Source organism: Strix uralensis, chromosome 14, assembly GCF_047716275.1.
Source record: "Strix uralensis isolate ZFMK-TIS-50842 chromosome 14, bStrUra1, whole genome shotgun sequence".
Taxonomy (NCBI): Eukaryota; Metazoa; Chordata; class Aves; order Strigiformes; family Strigidae; genus Strix; species Strix uralensis.
In genome coordinates this window covers 7,351,171-7,371,383 of record NC_133985.1, presented here as the reverse complement: position 1 = coordinate 7,371,383, position 20,213 = coordinate 7,351,171, and the positions used below count along the sequence as shown (strand labels likewise).

The 20,213-nt window shown below is 46.2% G+C and overlaps 1 protein-coding gene across 1 annotated transcript in view; it reads left to right on the top strand.

Moving 5' to 3' along the window:
- The first annotated feature begins 2,278 nt into the window (after window positions 1–2,278).
- WWC1 (WW and C2 domain containing 1) overlaps window positions 2,279–20,213 on the top strand; it is a 73,593-nt gene continuing 55,658 nt past the window's right edge. The window contains exon 1 of the mRNA XM_074883704.1: window positions 2,279–2,484. Within this exon, the coding sequence (XP_074739805.1) occupies window positions 2,366–2,484 (119 nt within the window). The 5' untranslated portion in view covers window positions 2,279–2,365. The remainder of the gene's footprint in view (window positions 2,485–20,213) is intronic.

Below are 20,213 nucleotides of genomic sequence, written 5' to 3'. Positions count from 1 at the left end.
TTACTTTCTTCATAAACACAGTTGATGACAACTGGAAAAGGTATTTGGTCAGCTTTACATATAGCCTTTCTCTGTATGATCTACACATGTTCTGAAAACTTGAAAAAACTTTAAAATGAAACATGTCTTTTGGAAGTATCTTTGTGCTTGAACATAAGATCACAAATACAGGAACATGAAAATGCACATTAATTTGTTATCACTTTGTTATTTGCTTCTTCTCTTGTAATATTTAAAAACAATAGTCGTTGCTGATTTTTTTTCTGTTGTTACAGTTCCCCCTTTTAAATGTCTTAAGTACTTTGCTGAGTGTTTTACAAAGCGAGAAACACCATTATCTGCGAGATTAAAAGCAGTAAAGAGAAAATGACGGCCGTAGTGACTAGCCCAGTGCCCCACAGAAATCCACTGCACACCGCTGGCGTCGGCCCAGGACTCCCGGCGGTCCTGGTGTCTGCTCGCTGGAGCGGCACTGCTCCCAGTGCTCCGAGTCTTCGCTTCCAAAAGAAACCACAAGCTTCGTTTAGGGTTGTGGACAGATACAGTGTTTATTCCCTTATTCTTGCTTTATTCTTAGTTTAAAAGCCTTGTGTATAGTGCTGTTCATAAAAGCAGTGCATTTAGTGGCCCCCCCCCCCCCCCCCCCCCAAGTCTGGCTTTGGATAAAATGGGGTTAAATCAGGCTATTCCAAATGCCTCACTTTCAGTTTTACTTGTCTTCATTTTCTTCCCTGCTCAACCACTTCATCAGCCAACTGCTACTGCATTCTGCTTCAGCCTCTGGAGAATTAGCAGTTCTGAGTCACAGCAGGTTGTCAGAAAGCCTGAAAGAAGTTATCTTACCCTCAAAATCTGGCACAAAAATGAGATGTTATTTCTAATTGTCTTTCTCGCTTTCACTTTTCCTCTCCAGCCCTTCGGGGCTCCCCTCTTCCCATCCTCCAGTTTCCTTTTCCACCCCTGTGCTTGGCAGGGATTCCCACTCCATTCTGCTGTTTGAATAGCTGGAGCTCTACAAAACTTCTTGCTTTTCCCCCACCCTTGACAGTAGGAAACCGGCATCGGCTGGTGCTCCCTGGGGAAAAAACCACTACCTCACACAGCACTCCCCTCATCGCCACGCTGGGCAGATCACCTGCGTTAGCTCATGGCCTGACCTCATGCCCGTGCATGAGCTGTTATTGTGGCATTTTGTCATGGGCAGTCTGTTCAAGCCTAAATTACAGAAATCTGGGGGCAGAAGACCGGGGAGGGCATGTCCTCCAAGCTCCTTCACAGTGCACTGCAGCTATGGCGGAGCCATGCTCAGGCACTGGCAGCGGCCAAGCTCCGGCCGCAGCTGTTCTGGGACAGGTGACGTGCCACCCCGTGTGGACACCATCGGCCACCCGCTGCCTTACGGCTCGTACCTGGGAATTTCTTGTGCTACTCTAACTGATTTTTATAATCCTACTTCTGGTGATGGTCTGGCTCTATCTACACATCCAGCCACAAAGAGCTTTCACTCCTGAGGCCGTTAAATGGAAAAGTCACCAATGTCACCCCGGCGGGGACCCGCCTGGGCCGCTCCGTTGGCTGTTGCTGCCGGCACACACGGCCTGACAGCGGCAAGGCCTGGGGGAGCCCTCAGTGCTGCACTGCCGGGGGCCAGACACGGCCCTGGGGGCCGCGCAGCTGCGGTCCTGGGACGCCTCACAGCCTGAGGGATGTCCCCCAGGTCGGGCAGAGTCCATGTGCTTGTCCGTGCGAGTGCCGGCACCCCGGGGCGCCGAGCGCACCCCGAGCTCCCTGGGGCCGCCCCTCAGCCGCGCCTCGGCGCGGATGCCCCCACCCTCCCCGCCGGCAGGGGGCGCGCTCGTGCGCGCGCCGGCGGGTCGGGGCGGGGCTGTTCAGAACCGGCATTCCCCGCCCGGGGCGCCGGTGGGGGCGGAGCGGAGCCGAGGGGGCGGAGCCGCCCCGGGACTTGCCGGGCCGTCGTCGCTGCCGCCGGCGGAGCAGGAAATGGAGGCGTGAGGGGCCGGGCGGGCCGGGGCTTCCCGCGCCGCAGGGCTGACCGTGGGCTCGCCCGCCGCCCTCCCCGGACCGCCCCCACCCCACCCCGCCGCGGCGCGGGGCCGGGCGCCTCGGCCCGCCTCAGCCCGGCCCGCCTCAGCCGGCCCCGCGCCCCGCCCCCGCCGCGGGGCCGGCATGTGAAGCTGCCCGGCGGCGGCGGCGCCTCCCTGCGCGGCTGGGCCGGCGCGGCCCCCGCACCGCTCCTCGCTGCCCGCGGGAGGGGAGGCCCGGCCCGGCCCTGCCCCGCGGCCGGCCCCCGCCGCCGCCCCGGAGCGGAGCGGTGGATGGGGCAGCGCGGTCGGCGGTGGGGACGATGCCGCGGAAGGAGCTGCCGCTGCCCGAGGGCTGGGAGGAGGCGCGGGACTACGACGGGAAGGTGTACTACATCGACCACGGCAGCCGCACCACCAGCTGGGTCGACCCCCGCGACAGGTGGGCGCCGGGGCCGGGCGGGGCGGGGGGCGCCGCGCCGGGGGGCGCCGCGCCGGGGCCCTGGTCTCCCCCTCCCGGGGGCGGGGGGCAGCCGCGGTCGGAGGTGTGCCTGCCGCCCGGCGCGGCTCCGCGGCGCGCCCTCGCCTCGCTCCCGAGTTGCCCGGCCGGTAACTGCTGCCGTCCCTCGGCTCCAGCCCGGCTCCGCGGCACGGCAGGGCAGGACGGGCGCTTCGTTCCCCGCGGCGCTGGCAGGGCGCTGGGCGCCTGCCTGCTGCTGTGGAGGTGAGGGATGGAGGGAGGCCGGGGAGGTGTTTTATTGTTTCGTCCCCTCATCTTCCTACCCCCCTTCTTTTCCCTCTCCAGACATCTTGCAGAGCAGCGTTGCGTGCTGCCCGTAACGCGTGAGTGTAGCGCAGCTGGCATCGGCGCTGCCACCTGAACCGTAGCAGGGGTGGGGAGCCCACCCGGTGCACCCCACGGCAGCGGCGGGGCTCAGTGGAACAGGGAGGGACCGAGAGAGGAGGGTCAGAGGTGTCGGCGGGTCCTGTCCTGCATCGTGGCTCACCCCCGCAGGCAGCTCTGTGGCCTTGGTGAGCGTGGGGATTAGAGGTCACGGACTTCAGGGTGCGTTTCTGGTTGCCCCTGTCTGCCTCCTGCTTGCCAGCAATCTCCTCTTGCTCCTACTTGTTCTGAGGAGCTCTTTCCCTATATTGCTCACTTTAAAAAGTAAGAGAAACAGAAAACAGGCTACTGTTCAAGACCCAGGTCATTTTCCAAGCAGCACTCTGTCCTAGCATGTTCTAGTTCCATGCTTGAGGCAGTTACAGTAAGGCAGCGTACAGCAGCTCGGGCATGCAGGAAGCTCAACTACGGGATTGCTGTTGAAATCATAAGTTTCTGAATTTCACATTTAATGCTCTGTTAGCTGAAGTTCCCAGACATGGCAACTCAAAAAAATCCATCCAGTGAGCTGGAAATTCAAACAATCTGAATATGCGGTTTGTCGTTGGTAAATTTTATATACCTCCCCTATCTGACAGTGAGTGTTCTCCTTGTGGGGCAGCTAGTGTAATTTCTAAATTTGTTTTCATTTCTTCCCCTTGCTTCAGCAATCAGTTCCTTGAAGGAGCTTCCATTGTTGGTGGGATGTCAGTACTTTGCCTTCTCTCCAGTTCTACTTAGAGGTTTCTTTAAGCATGGAAGTAAATGATTGTCCAATTTTACAAGACTTCAAGGAGTGTTCTGCATTCCAGGAATAATCCTTGTGTGTACTGTACACAGATGCAACCTGCTGCCAGCCAGGGCTTTGGAACTCATTTTGGGGCTTCTGTTTCAGTAATGTGATTGAGAAGGTCTAGTAACACAGTTGTTTCAAGGTGTGTTTTTTAACCTTCGTGAAAGTCAGTACAAGCTTAAATTAGGAATGCTTTCCTGGCATCTTTATTTTCTTACAGAAATGAAGACAAGGGAGAAATCTAATAGGCCTAATACTGGCTTATAAAAAATTCTCATATGTCCTTGGTTAGGGATTCAAATATTACAGAAACGACTAAATGGGTGCCTTACGTATGTGTGCTGAGCTGTCACAGAACCATTACCTACTCACCACTGTTAAAGGAGAATATTCAAACACATACTGATAAGTCGTATCACATGACATATTTGTTGTGCACATAGAAATACACCTGAATACACATGGCCCTGACGAGCTTTGCATCTGAGTCATCTTCCAGTAGTGCTACCAAGAAAGCAAGCTGTACTGGACACTCCTCCTGAAAATCCTCAAGGTTTTGAAGAGTTTATTGGTCCAACACTAGAACATTTATGTGACACAACACTTATCTGTCAGTGGGGGGACCGTGTGCTTGTATGAGTTGAAGCCCTGCTCTGACATACAAGGAAAGAGGTTTCAACTAATTACCACTGTCTGTGAAAACCAGCTGATGGGGAATTTCTGATCAGCTCAAGTCATAAGATGACTACTCCCTGCAGTAGTGAACTTGGATTTACACACTGATCATTAAACTTTATCAGTGTATTTTAAGTTTAAATATTTGTAAGCCTAGCCTTTTACAAGCCATCTTTAAAATTGCTGCAGCTGAGAGGTTTGTGTATTTGCTACAGTGCTCTCTGAGTGCTGTGCTTACATATGCTGTCTTTTACCCAGCAAAAAGCAATAGATATGGGGAAACACGGCTGCAAAACTGCAAGTTTGAGGGATGTGGAGGAAGATGTATGTGTTAGGGCTCACTCTGAACCTAGTTGCTTGTCAGTGGGACTGTGCCTTTGTAATACCTGATCAGTTTATTCAGGGAGTGACAACTGGTAGCTAAAGATAGGATACACAGGTTTTTAAACCTTCCCTAAATCTTTCATTCTGGCTTAATTTAGTGGAAATAAACATGAGCAGGGATACCATCTAGCTTCAGGGCATGGGCTTGCCCATTGTTTTTGTGACAAACAGTTGGTGTCAGGTTTGTAGTCCTGCTCACTGAGGTTGGTGTAATAGGCTGCTAGGGAAGCAGGACTGGCTGTGGGCACGCAGCGGGGTGTCAGCAGCAGGGAAGGGGAGGCAGTGGGGGTAAGGTGGGCCCTCAGCTGGCCTTGGACTGGATGAAGTCAGAAGCTGGGATGGTGCTTTTCCAGCTCTTGTGACACACGACACCAGTCCTGCAGATGGGCTGTTGGTAAGAGGGACCATCAGACTTTGCCGGTAGGAAGTCACTGGCACATGGTGGCATCTCACTGTCCTGTAAAGCAGACTTCAGTGATGCTCAGATGCCTGAAATCTTGATTGAAGCAACTGCATGTCAGAGCACCTACCTTGTGGCTTTTAAGGGTCTACTAGTCTTCAGGGCGCTCCTGGGAAGCCTGTGGATGTTAGAGCATTTGGGGAAATCATCTACAGTTAAGTAATCTGAAGAAATTTTGTGATTTAACTGTTACTGTACCCATGGTATGGTGTAACAGAAAAAAATCAAGGTATCTTGTAAGCAAGAATTTCAGGTTAAAAAGCTGCAAGGCAGTGACCAAGTAGGGGAAGAAAATGGTGTTTTTCCTTGTGGAAAAGGTAGCTCACATAGCTGACTTTTTTGTAGTTTTGTTTGAAATTAGATAAATCAGGACTTGGATATAGTGTGATGGGAGATCAAACCTTACTGAGTGAGGCGAAGAAATTTGTCATTCCTAGTTTTGAAAGCAAGCATCATCTTTCAGGTATGCACCAGTACATACCGTTTGGTAAAACATGCCGGAGAGTAGTCCCAGTTGCTTGCTTAACGCAGGGGGTGTGTCTGCATTGTAAGCTGCTGTGCTGGTGACCAAACAGAAAATAAGAGTGGTGTCCTAAAACGTTAGCGCTAGCTGCTGCCTGTTCCTCAACATCAGTGTGAATCAGAAATTGTACCAACAAGATGAGATTTCTGCTTTCAGCAGACAGGAGGGTTAGAGATGGGTATTTGGGTTCCAGTGGGTGTGCTGTCCTTGGGTTCCTTCTACCAGGTTTAGGGGAACCTCTGCTCTCCCTCAAACTTTCTTGGAGGAAGATAGGTTTTTTCACTTCTCCTTGCCTTTCAACCCAGAAGCTTCTTGATTGCACTAAGGATTTCGAGATGCCCGATAACCTGTCCCACGCTCCAATATTTGTGGTGTTGTATTCTTCCTACTGGCCTGGTGGTGTAAGCAGTTTTTTCAAGGTTATTTTAGATGGAGCTGACTGAACTTCTCATTTTACCCCAATCACTGGACTCCTGTTGAGAGTGAAAGCTAGTGGAATAGCAACACTTCTTGCTTAAGTTTGGTGATGCTATAAACAGCAGCAGATGTTTTCAGTTTTGGGAGGCAGCAGTTGATGGCCTTTCATTTCTTGAAGGCTCTTATTGTTGCAAAGGGTTGGAGACATTAAACAAAAGCCCAGATTCTGTAGTTGCTCCCTGAAATCCCTGCCTACTCCATATGAAGGTTTTTCCAGTCTGAACCTCCATATTAGAGCTTTGGTAAAGAGAATTAGGGAATAGTTTTGCCAAGGTTCAGGGCCCGTATGTGCCAATGTATGTGTTGTCACATGTAGATGACCTTGTGAATTTAAAATAGTTAGGGCCACCTGTTTACCCAGGAAGGTTCAGGTTTGCTGAGCCTGAGAATCTTACTAAAGAAAAGCTAGGCACGTCATATAGAGAGCACAGTCATCTAGTTGTGCCCCTCTAGGTCTGCCTTCTAGGCTTGATGTGAAATACTGCAGAGTATTTTGTCTCCTCTGCATTATTCTGATCTTGAAGCTTTTCATCCCCCATCTGCTCTACACACTTGGTCTCCAAACTTCCTGTGTTAAAAATTTAAAAATGTGAGCATCATGCTAAAATTTCATATGTAACTGTCCAGTACTTGGGTTATTTGCCTATAGCATAACTATAATCACTGGAATAAAGCTAAATATAGCTAACTTAAATGTGGGAGTTCTCCAAAATAAAAGGGCTAGAAGAAGGGAAGGCAATGAAAAGCAGCGAGAATAAAAGGAGCTGTGCTTTTCTGTAGATGAAAATCAGTAAGTGTAAGAAGAAGAGAGAAAAATTCTCAGAGATGGAGCATTTCTCTTCCCTAGGTTTTTCTTTCATCACCGGCAGCAGCGTAGGTCATGCAGCTGAAGGCTGGTAGTTTGAAGCCTGCTGTTGCCTTTCTTTACTGATAGCTAGCCAAACACCTTGTTATATGTATGTGAATCTGCCTCTTTCTTCTGCTTACGTTCCCCAAAATAGCTGATTATCTTATAAAGAACAGACGGTTCAGTGTGTGCCCATAGAAGCTGTTGATAACCATTTTCCATGAGTACAGAAGTGACAGAAATGCAGTCTTCATCTGAGTGCCATCTTTGCGAACAGGTGTCTTAATCTGTAGGACTTGTGCTGTTCTTACAATTTTTTTCCACAGTAAATGAAAATTAATTGGTTTATATAAGTGCTATTACATAGGGAGACAAGGACAGCAAGTAAGATTATTGTGACACTTAAAATTTTTTTAATTTATTACTATCAAGAGTCTTCCAAGATGAATTAACAGAGGCTGCACCTGTAACTGGAAAAAGTGGATTGGAGCTGAAATCAATCAGACCTCTTCAGTTAGGAAAAATGAAACTTTATTGTTTTGGTTTGGTGTTTGTTTTTTTTTTTTTTCCTGAGACTCCCCAGACAAACTCTACGGTAGGATGTATTGATCACTTTGGAGACTGCAGGTACTGCCTTCAGAGCCCATGTGCTTCCTCCCTTCTGTAAACTCACTTTGAACTGGGGAGGGTAGCTGGAAACAACAGGAATGATGCTTCTTAACAAGGGCATCGCTGCAAAAGGTGTGGTACACGTGTATAGTGACAGAGGATGTTGGCAGTGACTTTAGAACTACTAAAAGCATTATTTTATCTTACTTCCCTATGGAACATGAAAAAAATAAAAAATGTGAAGCTTTGTCCAGCTCAGCAGCTTTTTAAATGCATCTTGGGGAATTCTGAGACTTAGATCAAAAATGCTTTTGAGGAAATCTCTGTAAATCACATTGTTTAGAAGTATGTAGGTTGAGCTTCACCTTCTGCTCTGGCAAAGTCATCTTGCTTACAAGATCAGTCTCTTAATTTTGCCTCAAAGACTGACGACTTGTGAAGTTACTGACACTGTCACAGACTGGAAACTTACTTGGCAAGGAGATCAACAGTTTCATCCCTATGTAGGTCATGTGTTTTCATATCAAAGTAGTTACCTTGATCTCTGTCCAGTAGAATGGCAGAAAATTGGCTAGTAAATTCCAGAAGATGTGGGTATGGCAGGGAAGAGGTGGCTGCTGTGCTGGTCACCTGGGGCACGTGCTGGGTTGGTGTTGCTGATGGGGGATGTTAAGCTGCTACTGCTGCCAGAGTAAAAGTGAGGTCCAGAAGCTGGTCTGGCTGAAAAATGTTATTTTACTGTCTGGGTTTATTTTACGGAAACAGTTGATCCAGGTTGTGTGTGCTTGTGCAGAAATTGGTGCTGGCATAGCTGGGGCTGAGCAGGAGGCTAGGAGGTGTGGGAGTGGGGCTGGCTCTGGTGGCAATGCAGGAATGCTGCTGAGGGTGCACTTGTGAAACTGTCCCCAGGCACTTGACCTCGTCAGGCTCTCTGACAGCCCAACCGAGGAGGTGTTCCTAGAGCTGGAGGTGTTTAGCTTCTTTTTCTGACTGAGGTTTACAGGGAGAGTGGATTTTTCACTTGCTGAAGCCCAGGTGAAACCAGCAGTGGGGTAGAGCATCTCCTAAAGGTGTAATTCGCACTGGTGTCTTCATAGCTAGCACAGTTATGGGAAGATGAGTTTGCAGCAATCTTCCATGTGTGAATCTGATTTAAATTCCTCTAGCTTGTGCCAGAAAATTTATTGGAAGACATGGGAAGACTTGTCAAAAAAAGTTTAATGAAATAACTTGTTCATAAAGAAATGATGTGTGCTAGGCAGCTGAGAGTGGTCCTGTCACTGACCTGCCACAGTGCCTTTTCAGACTGGACTCTTTTCTCAGTTACTGGAGGAACCTATTAGTAAATGATTGATTCATATTCTGTTCTCCTGAAGGTGACTGCACACTGCCAAGGCTGGCCTTGCACTCTGCTCAGCATGCCGAGGAGCGTCACCGCCCCACAACGCGTTCCTGCACGTGTTAGAGACTCTGCTGATCTCATTGTCTGCCAGGATAGAAATGGGCTTGACTTGATGCTCGGTTTGTCAAGTATGGGAGAACTTCAAGCCTTTCTCAAAGCAGAGAGATCATGCAGCCGGCTTGGGAAAGCCTTGCTGATGGTCTTCCTTTGCAGGGGCTGGCTGCCTGAACCCGGTGGCCTCGAGTGCCCCACCAGCAGGGCAAGCGTTAGCTGAAAAAATGGGGTGGCAGCAGCTAGGCAAAGTCAGGTGGAGGTATGTAGACTAGTACTACTACATACGCATGAGAGCTATGTAGATCGACCACTTCCTTGGAGAGAAATGTTTTTTATGCTGGCTGGTTGCCATTCATGAGACCTGTTTAGTAAGGTTACATGCTTTGATTGTGGCAATGAAGACTTTGCTTTGACTGCTCAAATAAAACCCAGAGTTCTTGTTCACGGAGCCTAAGGTTACTGCTCCCCCCTCCCTTTTAAGCTACATGCATAGATAATTGGCTGAACAAACAACAGACAAAACTGCTCCCAATAGAATAATAACTGCTTTTCACTGCCACTCATCCAGTCGAGTGACATCTGGAAGACTCTCTGGATAGTCGCGGGAGGTTTGGTGTGTAACAGGAAGATGCAAAGAAGCCAAATCCTACAGCTGTCGGTGTTCTCTGGTTTTTCATGCTTTTGGATGGGTTCTGCTGGCTTGGTTTGTTCATTGTTTATGCTGGTACTTACGGCTTCCACCCCAGCCACGATGTTCTGCAACATAAATACCCAACACATTTAAAAAGCAGATGAATTGCTTTCTCAATCTTACAGAGGTGCTGTGGGGATTAATTAGTCCTGACAAAGCGCTTTCTGGCTGGGATGTCAAGCTGATGTTTCAGGACTAATGGTATTGTTCAGTGAAACTATTTAATTCTCCTCAAATGCCTAATCGCTGTTTTAGAAGAATTTACTCTGTGGAGGAAAGCTTTATTGATTTAAAGCACAGAATAAACAGTATTGATTTGCAAGGGGCAGTTCATTCATATCTGCTTTATGCAGAGTTGAGATTTAAGATGGTCACATAACTATTTTGAACTAAAATGTAAGTGAAACTATTGCTTAAATGACCCTGCACAACTTGCAGATTTCTCATACATGACATGCAACTGCCTTAATAGGCTTTTACTCAGAACAAGGGCAGTCCCCTGCTAAGGAGAAGGGTGCTTTGCTATTACATCCCTCACAACCCTACCACAGGGAGGATGGCTCCAGAGGAACAGCAGCGGCCAAAGTAATCTTCTGGACCCTTAGCAGCATGGGAAAATGTAGGTGGCCCCAGAACTGCTCTGTAAAGCTGTGCTGTGGATAACTTTGTAGTTTATTTTGCTTGTGCCAGGCACAATGTTTGATTTCATGTGGCAGCTGAGCCTCTGCAGCTGCTAGAAGACATGCTGGTGTCCCAGCTGTGCAGGCTGTCCCCTTACTCACGCAGCCTCCAATCCACCCAGTGCACAAATCCTGTGAGACATCCTTTGAGGGGCTCAGGCAGGTTGGCACCATGGGTTGGCTGCAGCAATCTGTGGCACCTAACTCCTGAGTGAATGGGAAGAGTCATCTCACTGACAGCTTCATTCTAGACACTTGAATTTCTCATAGTGGACTGTTTGAAAGATTGAGTGTGTTTTTGAGCTGCTTATCCAAATTATCTCAAAGGGAATTTGGGTGGGGATGATGATGGAAAGTATTTGACTGTCACGTGTGATGCAGCTCTGCAAATTATCCAGTCTGTTTCCTGTGAAGTATCTCGGGTTGGTGGCCTATCTTGGGTGGTGCTGAGTCAGTCAGCCTGATTCAGGATAGAGAAGCTCGTAGTAACCCCCTTTGGGAGGTGCAGTTTGTGATACTCATTTGGAAGAACTGGCTTGCTCCACAGCTGCTGAAATGCAAGGGAGGAGGTGTGGGGAGAGCGGGGAGGCAGGCAGCACCCCAGGAGCAGGGCAGCTCTTGTCAGGTGAGGGTGGGCTCCTCGCTGCCTGCGCTGCAGTAGTGCCTCTGCGTGTTCCCTGGTGCTCTGAAGCTGGAACCGCTGCTTGTCCCAGTGCTGCTTTCCCTGAGTAGGGAAATCATCAGCCTGTCTGCTGCCTGCTCCATGGGGCTCCTGTGGTTCATGGGAGTTTATTGGGATGTTTGAGGCAGCATGTGCATGTTGTGCTTCTGCATCTCGTGGCACAGATCTAGGAGATATGAGAGTTCTACTGCAACAGCGCACACAGGGTAAGGTCCATGCTCAATTAGTGATGCTGCTCTAGATTTTAACAGCCGTTAGATTGTTGCAATGCTCTTTAGACAGGCTTTAGCTGTTCAGACCTGACCTTTGTTCGGAATGGTGCCACTTCTGTTCCTCAGCATCTGATGTGACTTTGGTTCAGTCTTCTGGTTGCTGCTTATGACTTAGCCTTTTGCTGTTTTGATGGGAAGGGAGGGGCTCAGATAGCCACAGACCTTCCTTCTTTGAAAGGTCTCCACTCCAGCAGCTTCTGTGCTCTTTTTAGGATTTTTCCAGATGCTCCCTCTGACTGAGTGATCCTAATGATGCAGCTTTGTTGACTGCTGTTGCTCAGAATAAATTCCTGTATAGCAGGGATGGAAACTTTTCTCAAGGGAGAACTTGGTATGAAAAGGAAGTATTTTTAAGATAAAATGTTAAGGCTTATCTAAATTAGGATGACCTGTACTGTATATGGCATCCCAGATGAGCTTTTCATATTGAATTGTGGTTTTCTAAAAAAAAAATCCTTAACATGAATAACATTTTTGTATTGCAGAGTTTTGGCATGGTTAAACTTAAAATCCAATCAGCACTTTGAACAGACTTTTTTGTTGGAGCATGTATGTGGTGATGCTTGGGTGTATTTGATTAGTGGTGTGTGTTAACCCTGCAGAGAATAAGGAGGTTAAACTCTTCTGTTCAGTGTATTACTCAACATTTCTCAGCATCTGATCTCTCTCCACTTCAGTTGTCAGTTCACCCACTTGTTTAGATTTTTCTGAAATTCCTTGAAGTTATCTCTACATCCAGCTAACCTAAATAGCTTGTCAGGCAGCAAGGCAGTAAGCCAGACTTGCAATTTGTCTTTTCTTATGTCACTAGTAAGTATTTCACACTGCAAGATCTAAGCATCAAAGTTAAACAATCTGTTGCCTTGATGGGATACTGACTGTTTGATTCTTATGTGGACACATACATAGAAGGCTTTAGGCTGTTTTAACAGCTGGTTCTCAAAAAGTAAGTTTTTCAATGTTCTAGACATAGTCGGATTTGTCTGGTAAAGAGATCTCCTTAGAGATCTCAGTGAGAGAGTCCTCAGTGAGTGTTATTCTGTCTTATTTTAACCTATGTATGGAGGAAAGTGAAATGTCATGGCTGCTACCATGTCCCGTGGCTTTCTGTGGCACTAAGGTTTTGCAAGTTATCTTAGACTTCCTAACTTTTCTAATTTTTGCTTTTTAAATTTGAATGTAGAAACTTCCAGATTTAACTTAAATCTGGTCTGTCAAATATCAGTGTGATATCTGTATTTCTATATAATTCTGAATAAAGGTAGATATCTTGTCATGTGTCATCTGTTGATTTGACTATTGTATGACATTGCTAGCTTCTGATGCAACTGGCTCACTAGTAATTCAATTTAGAAAGTATCTGCCATCATGGTCTTTGCTTGATGCTAAGGGAAGCTTAACCTGAATGTAAATGCTTTCTTAAAGCACATGTTATTTGCTTGCCTGATCTCTTATACTCCTTGGGCACTACTCCTCACTTCCTTTTTAAGATTTCTTTTTAGTAGAAGAATGGGTGGGTAGAAAGGGAGGAGTGTGTGGCTGAGGAACCTGGCTTGGTCATTTGCAAAAATGGATAAAAATCTCAGTTTGCAAAGACAAATTTGCAACTAAACCGGTCACGCAGAGTCCTTCACTCAGGCATGTTTTCACACATCCTTTGTAAATGCCACTCATCTCTAAAGCAAATGTTGTGTGTTGAATTTTCTCATCTTTATTCTCTATTTGTCCAGTAGTCTGTAGCTAATACCCCATAGTGCTTTGTGGTTTGTTTTCTATCTGCATCCCAGACACAGGCTCCTGCAGGTTTGGATGGTAGTTCTGACGAGTTGTGTTGCATCTTCTGTAGCTTAGATGGGCTGGTGGTCACCGTAGGTTTTGAGTCAGGTGCTGTGGTGGTTCTTCCTTCCCATCAGGAAAAGATCCCTCGATTTTTGGAGAAAGACGTGACTGCAGCTGCAGTTCACAGCCTGGTTTAGATGTGTGAACAGGCAGTGACTGTTTGGGGGTGGGAGGACTTGGTCTTGTGTTGGGCCGTGTCCCGTTACGTCTCCATGGCTGCTGCCAGAGCCCTTGTGCTCTCTATTGCAAAGCAGCAAGATGGGGGCTGGGGCTCAATGGCTGCTCCTGTTTTCTGATCAGAGCCAAGTGACACCAGGTCCTTAAAAGAGGATGGCAGCTGGTGCAGTTAACTCCTCGGTGTTTAGGGTTTTGCTGTGTAGTAACAAAACTGTGAACAGTCCAAATGGTAGTTCACACCCATAATCGTTCTGCTTGGAAATCTGCTTGTGACACTTGCTTCTGATGGAGTGCTGCATGTTGGTAAGTGGTTTTTTTGCAGTGAAATAAATTAAGTTATTTTAACAATGACCTTTAAAGGCATCATTGTTTGAATTACTTCCCTGGAGTAGTTGGGCAGATGTATGGCAACACCTCTCTCTGAATGACAGTAGTTCTTCTTACCAAATATATTGTTGAAGACAGGCTGAAATGTTGCTTTAATCCAGCTGTTTTGTGACCAGCCTAGATACCTGATGAAAGGTGTAGGGAATAATGGAGTTATGTCAGTAGGAATTAAGGATTTTACAATAAGAGTTTTATTATTTATGTTGCTTCCTAGATGCTTATCGAGGGTTTACTTTCCCTTAGCTAGTGTCTTTGCAGTCAAAGGCAAGCTGATGACCTGTCATTTCATGCCTTTGTGTTCCCAGCTCTGATGCTCAGAGCATTCCTTTTTCCAGTGATTGTTGCTTATACTTTCTCTCAAAAGCTATATAATACTGTTGTTTAGTTTTCTTACGGCCATGCTTACAGGGTCTTTAAAGCCTTTCATAAAGTAAGCATTTTGCCTGATGAGAGAAGGGGGTTTACAGAGTTTTAAAAAAAGGCAAGAAATACACTGTAGATAATAGATTCCAAAAATGCAAATTTGTTTAAGCAACTCCTTAAAAAGAAGGGAGGGAGGAAGGAATTGAAGATTAAAACCTGTGTTTATATACATGTAGAAGCTAGAGGCAAAGCAATCCATTCATAAATATACAATAGGATTTATGTCATGGTGAGAAGTGCTACATGCATATTCATGTGTAATTTGCAAATCCTTTAGCGATTAAATACTTTACTCCAAACTCTAGAACTAAATAACCTTCTTGTTGAAATGAGATGTCCAAAGGCTCTAATGCTTCTCCAGTGGAGGGGAAAGGCTGCATGGTGTAATAGATCTGATACTCTAATTTTCACTCTAAGATTTTTGGTGTGCTTTGGGCATTATTTTATTAGGATAATCACTAAGTCTTGAACAAAACATGTGAAGCAGAGACTTGCAAGAAATATTGTAAAGCTTATCATGCTAAGAAAAGCAAATAGACTTGGAAACTTGTTAGGTTGTTTTTCTCAACTGGTTTTAATGTCAAATACCTTTGTCTAAACTTTCATATCCTGTAGGTTAGGAAGGAGGCAGATTAGTAATAGAGCTTGGAGTGCCTGTGTCTGAAAGAAGTAGCCTTTGTACAAGTGAAGGAAATAGCCTTTAAAGGATGTACCCTCAGTTCTTCAGATAACACTAAAAAAAATGAATATGAATGCACTGTTGCTGATGCTTTTGGTTTTCAAAAGCTTTAAAGTGTTAAAGTATACACCTTCCAACATCGTGAGTGGGGAATAATACTGCTATAGAACAACTGTTTCTTGAAACTTGGGTTGTTACGGCTGGTGCATGCTCTGTGACAGTGCAAAGTTTCTGGGTGCGGTGGAGTGATGTGACTGGTTTGTCTTGCCCTTCAGTCATCGGACTAAATGATACGCTGCAAATGGGACAGCAACTGACAGGCATCCTGCTGAAAGAACAGAGTTGGCGTATGCCTCTAATACTACTGTGATAAATGAGGTTGGGAACCATGTGACTGTGTTATGTGCTCCATGCCTGCCCTCATCTTCCTCAGGATGCTTTTGCAGCTGGAAGTAGCAGACCTGTGTCCTCTCTAGATTCACCAGCTGCTTTGCTTGTGCAGCAGACTGGTGGCCAGGTAGCATTGGACTTCTGTGATGGCAGGTGTTTCTGTGTTTCTATGGTCAGTTAATAAAGAACCACATTTATTTTGGATTGAAGTTTTGCTCAGTTCTTAAAACTGGATGTAAGCATGTTCAGTTACATCAACCTAAATTCCCTGTTTACCCTTTGGGAAAGCTGTGGTTTATTCTTGTATCTGGACCATCACCAAAGTAAGCTGTGTTGCTTACTGAGCTCTTTCCTGGTGTTCCTGATGGCTCATTTTGGAATTGCTCTTTTTTGTAGCTTTGAGCTCTTCCTCCTTTGTGCATCAGTTTTGCGTTGGGAAGAATATAAATTACATCCATGCTGGACAGAAAAAGCCCGCAAAGTTCTCGTGTTCTTTCCTCCCCACTGAGGTTAGTCCCTGTTTGAAAGCTGTGTTGTCTGATTTAGCTTCCCTGCTTCTGTTTTGTAACAGCCCACTTCTGGGATGCTTTGATTCAACTGAACAATACAACAGGGCAATGCACTCAATTCACTAAGGACTATATATGCATTTTTCTGTCTGGCACAGGTGTAACAAATTGCCCTTTTAGTCCTGTTTACTTGTTTTTCTCATTCGGTCACAGGTAGGTTCTGCTCCTTGGTGATCAGAGAAGAGCCCTGGATTCCCTGTTGCTGTCTTGTGTTGTGATCAGGGAGGCATGTAGCAGAGGTGATGTCCCTTTGGTGCTCAGGGGCTCTGCTGTACGAAGCTGTACTTTGGTTGATTTGAAATAATGTTTCCAGGTAACTGTGAAAAGTTGTTGCTTTTACAATGAGCACTGAGAATTTGTTGTTGTCTGCCATGTCAGAGCATCAGTGTGTCTAAGCTGGTGGCTAGTCACATAAGGGGATGAAAATGCAGCACTGGGTACTTGAAGAATATGAATTGGTTTAATTCCATAGAAAGGACAAAATTGGGGTAAACAAACCCAGTCCTTAAACTGAACCCTAAGCGGGTGACTTCTTGGCTTTATATATGGTGGACAACAGTTCACCCAGGGTTCAGGTGCAGACAGGGGAATGGCTGATGTGTGAGGCATGATGTTTCTGATTACTGTGAGGCTGTATGAGCTGGTTTTATGTCACTATTATGTATTATATGTTAATGAGGAAAAACAGAAGGGATTAATTTATTAACAAACCTCACTTTTTAAATGAGCACTGCTCAGGTAGAGGCTGGATGGGATGTTAATTTGCCATCCACCCCCCCACCCCACCCCTTTTTAGTACCATAAGTGATTGCTTCTGGATCCATCTCAAAAGAGGACAGTGAACCATTGCTTACAGTACTGTAACCACTTGTACTTTTGCTGGTGGAAAAGGTAAAAGGCTTTGCCCTGGAGCTTGGTTGTGGCTAGAGTACATCATTTAATCTTGCCCCCTTGTGCTGCTGGAGGTCTGATTGGGCCTGAGCACAAGCCCCACTGGCCGGGCTGGAGCAAGCTGGGGAGCAGTTGAGCCTTCCTGCCGTGGGAGGTGGCTATTCCTTCAGCGCTGGTGCCCATCCATCTCCTCACTAAGCTAGCTGGCACACAGAAGACTGCTCCCTGTTTTTCTGGGCACAGTTTCTGCTGCTGCAGTAAGTCAAAATGGCCCAAGGACCATCTTTTGCAGCAGTGACCTGCACCTGGGAGTGACCTTCCTGCAAAACTTCCCTAGAAGTCATGGCTTGCTCCTGAGCTGCAGTTGGTGAGTTGTGCTGTGCCCGCCTGGCACCATGGGTGGTAAGCATGGGTTCAGCGAGGCAGTCATGTCACTTGTAGTTTGTCTTTCAAAGCAGACAGCTTCAATATCAGATTGATGCTTTCTCAGTGCTGCGCTGTGGCTGTAATTCCATCCGCTGCGACACTGTGAAGGTGACACCTAAAAAGGTGTGTGCTTCTTTCTGGATGTCCTCCCTGTATCTTTGGCATGCATAACTGGAGGCACCATTTTACCTGCATGTTGGCCTTGCTCAGCATGTGGTTGCTCCGGAGCCTAGCAAAACAGTCAACATTTTTCTCTGAAATGCTGTTAGAGAGCATTTCAGTGTCATCTTTCGTTCATCCCAAGCACTTCAGTTTCTGCGGTATGACTGTCCTTTGTCTTCTCTGGCCTGGAACAGTAGAAGCATCTGTTTATGCCATTGATTTGGCAGTTATTAGAAGGACATTGAATAAAGGACATTATTAATGGAAAGGAGGAGTGTTCAAAGATCTCTGCCAGTAAGGTCTGTGTTTTTAATAGTTCTGCAGATTCGTCACTGTTTGGAACTTGAGAGCAAGTTGGTTCTCTGGATCAGTCTGTAGGTTAGCTTAAAGATACTAGACAAGGGCAACAGGAATATTTTGTTTGCTGGAGAATTTCAGCTTGGTCTTTGTAGATGAGCTGAACTGTGGATAATGATTTATTTAGCTGAGCTGATAGGAGTAAGTTAATGTACATGTTCAGAATTCTGCATTGATGGTGTAGATTAATGTTTGGGTAGAAATGAATAAAATGGATAATGCAGTGAAACTATTTGCTGAAAAATTACTGGGATGGGAGTTGCATTTCATTCAGGTGCTGATGGTGAAGTAGTATGTAGTTAAGCAGCAAATTTTAAACCTGTAAGCTCTTGTGATGGCTTGCTTAAGACCAGATGTACAGTGCTATAAGGCACAATGTCAGATCCATTAAACACAGCTTTGACTTAAAAAGAAGGATGGAAATGAATAGCTGAGATATTTTAGGTAATTGCCTTGAGCAACAGTGATGGTTGTATTCTAACAGCTTCAGTAAGTTATAAACAAGCTACAGCTGAGACTAGATCAGGCAACTGATAATTTGCACAGTGCCTGGCATAATCTGCTGGGAGAGCAGCACACATGGTGTCTGCCCTGAGCTCCCTTACAGGGGGTGTGTGTATCCGCAGAGATCTGGTCTGATAACACTTCCCACCTCCCCGCTGCTTTAGTTTTACCTGAAGTATCTTCCTACAAGTACTGGTTTTCACTGAGTAAGACCTAAAATGGGGTTTTACTCATTCAGCTGCTTCTTATCCTCTGGCAGCTATAAAGGCTACAAAAAATGATAGTTATGGAGAAAAAAAAATGTTATTGAGGGATCTTGGAACAAAATAGTATTTTACGCTGTCTGAAAAAATCCCAGGATTTTTCCTTTTTTGAGTGGGTGGAAGAAGGGAAAATGTGACTGAGGTAAGCTGGACAAGGATGTCTTTCTAACAGTATGAACTATACAGGATTTGGATTGTGCATGGAGAAGACTGGCTTTCAAGTAATTTGTTTTTCAGAACGTTGCTCTCTAAATTTCAAGGAAAGTTACTGTTTAAAGTAACTGGTGATGAGGACAACCCAAATGTGGAGAGACATCCTGTTTTGGAACTTGACATCTCTTGACATGTGAGCATCTCCTTGTGGATGTGTTAGCCTGGAAATCCAGTGGTAGTGATTTAAATACTCAAATTTGTTAGTACTTTCTTGTGTGAGCAAGGTGGACGTATAAAAGCGTTGCACGTAGCAATTGAGTTGATAATTAACTTGTCTCTTAAACATGGCTTTTTGGAAAGTAATGCTGCCTCTCGTCCCATTCCTCCTGGGAAGGCAGGGTGTGCTCTGGCTGATGTCCCTGGTGACCCAGGGCATTTCATGCCCCACAAGAAAATCTCAGGAGTGAAATGTCTTGTGCCTTAAAGCACCTGCAGATCCTGTGACTTGTTTGCTAGGTTGCCTTACAAATGGGCTTATTTTGTGAGGAGAGCATAGGGGTATCTGTACCATCTGCTTTTCCTTGTTACATCCTCTGTGTTGAAAACTGGGAGAAAATACCCTGTTACAGAGAAGCAGGTGCTGGGACTTGATATGGCATAAAGGAAGATGTGATTTCCTACTGTGCCTTGTTAGGTTTTTGTGGTCTCTACTAGATTTTATGAGCTTATTTTGACTAACTCACATTTTTCGAAGACAAACCCGAAACTCTTACAGAGTTGGTGCCTGCTGCATCCCCTGACTTGCAGAGAAGATAAACGTATGCAATGGAGGTGGTTTGGCTTGACTTGTTACAAAGCCCCTAAATAATATTTTGTGCCTTATGCACCAAATGCTTTAAATCCTTCTATTTTGGCGTTCATGTTAAGTAATCAGGCTAAATGGCAATGCATAGAAGGTAAAAACTGAAAATCTGGGGTGGAGTACATGACTTTGAAAGTATAGCATAAGGTATGGGTATACGATTCCTTAGGACAGGTCTTTCCGTAGGATGGAGCCATGTTATGGGGATGAAGCCAGTTGAATTAGGCGGGGTAGAGCTCACCTGCAGGTAATGTTGGATATTTGGAGACCTGGGAAGCTGAAGTGAAATCTTCAGCAGAAGAAATTCTTTTAAAAATCAGAAATGCAAGAAACATCATATAATCCATGAAAAACCATAGCTATTGCTCTCAATTTTTACATGAAAAGCACCCAAATGCTTTGTTAATGAGTACAGGAATAAAAGGAGAAGCTAACCGAAGTGCTGAGCACAGGTAGATCCTCTCTGCCTGCAGCCCCGTGGCTTTGTGCAGTGCCACTTGCCGTTCACCTTGCCAGCCGCTGCTGCGAGGGGACCCCGGCCTGCGCTGCGGACCCGCGCTGCTGGGCCCACGCCTGGGCTGCTCTGGAGACAGCTGTCGTGTTGCAGTCAACCTGCCTGAATTCAGTTGGAGCAGAATCAGGCACTAGTAAATGAAG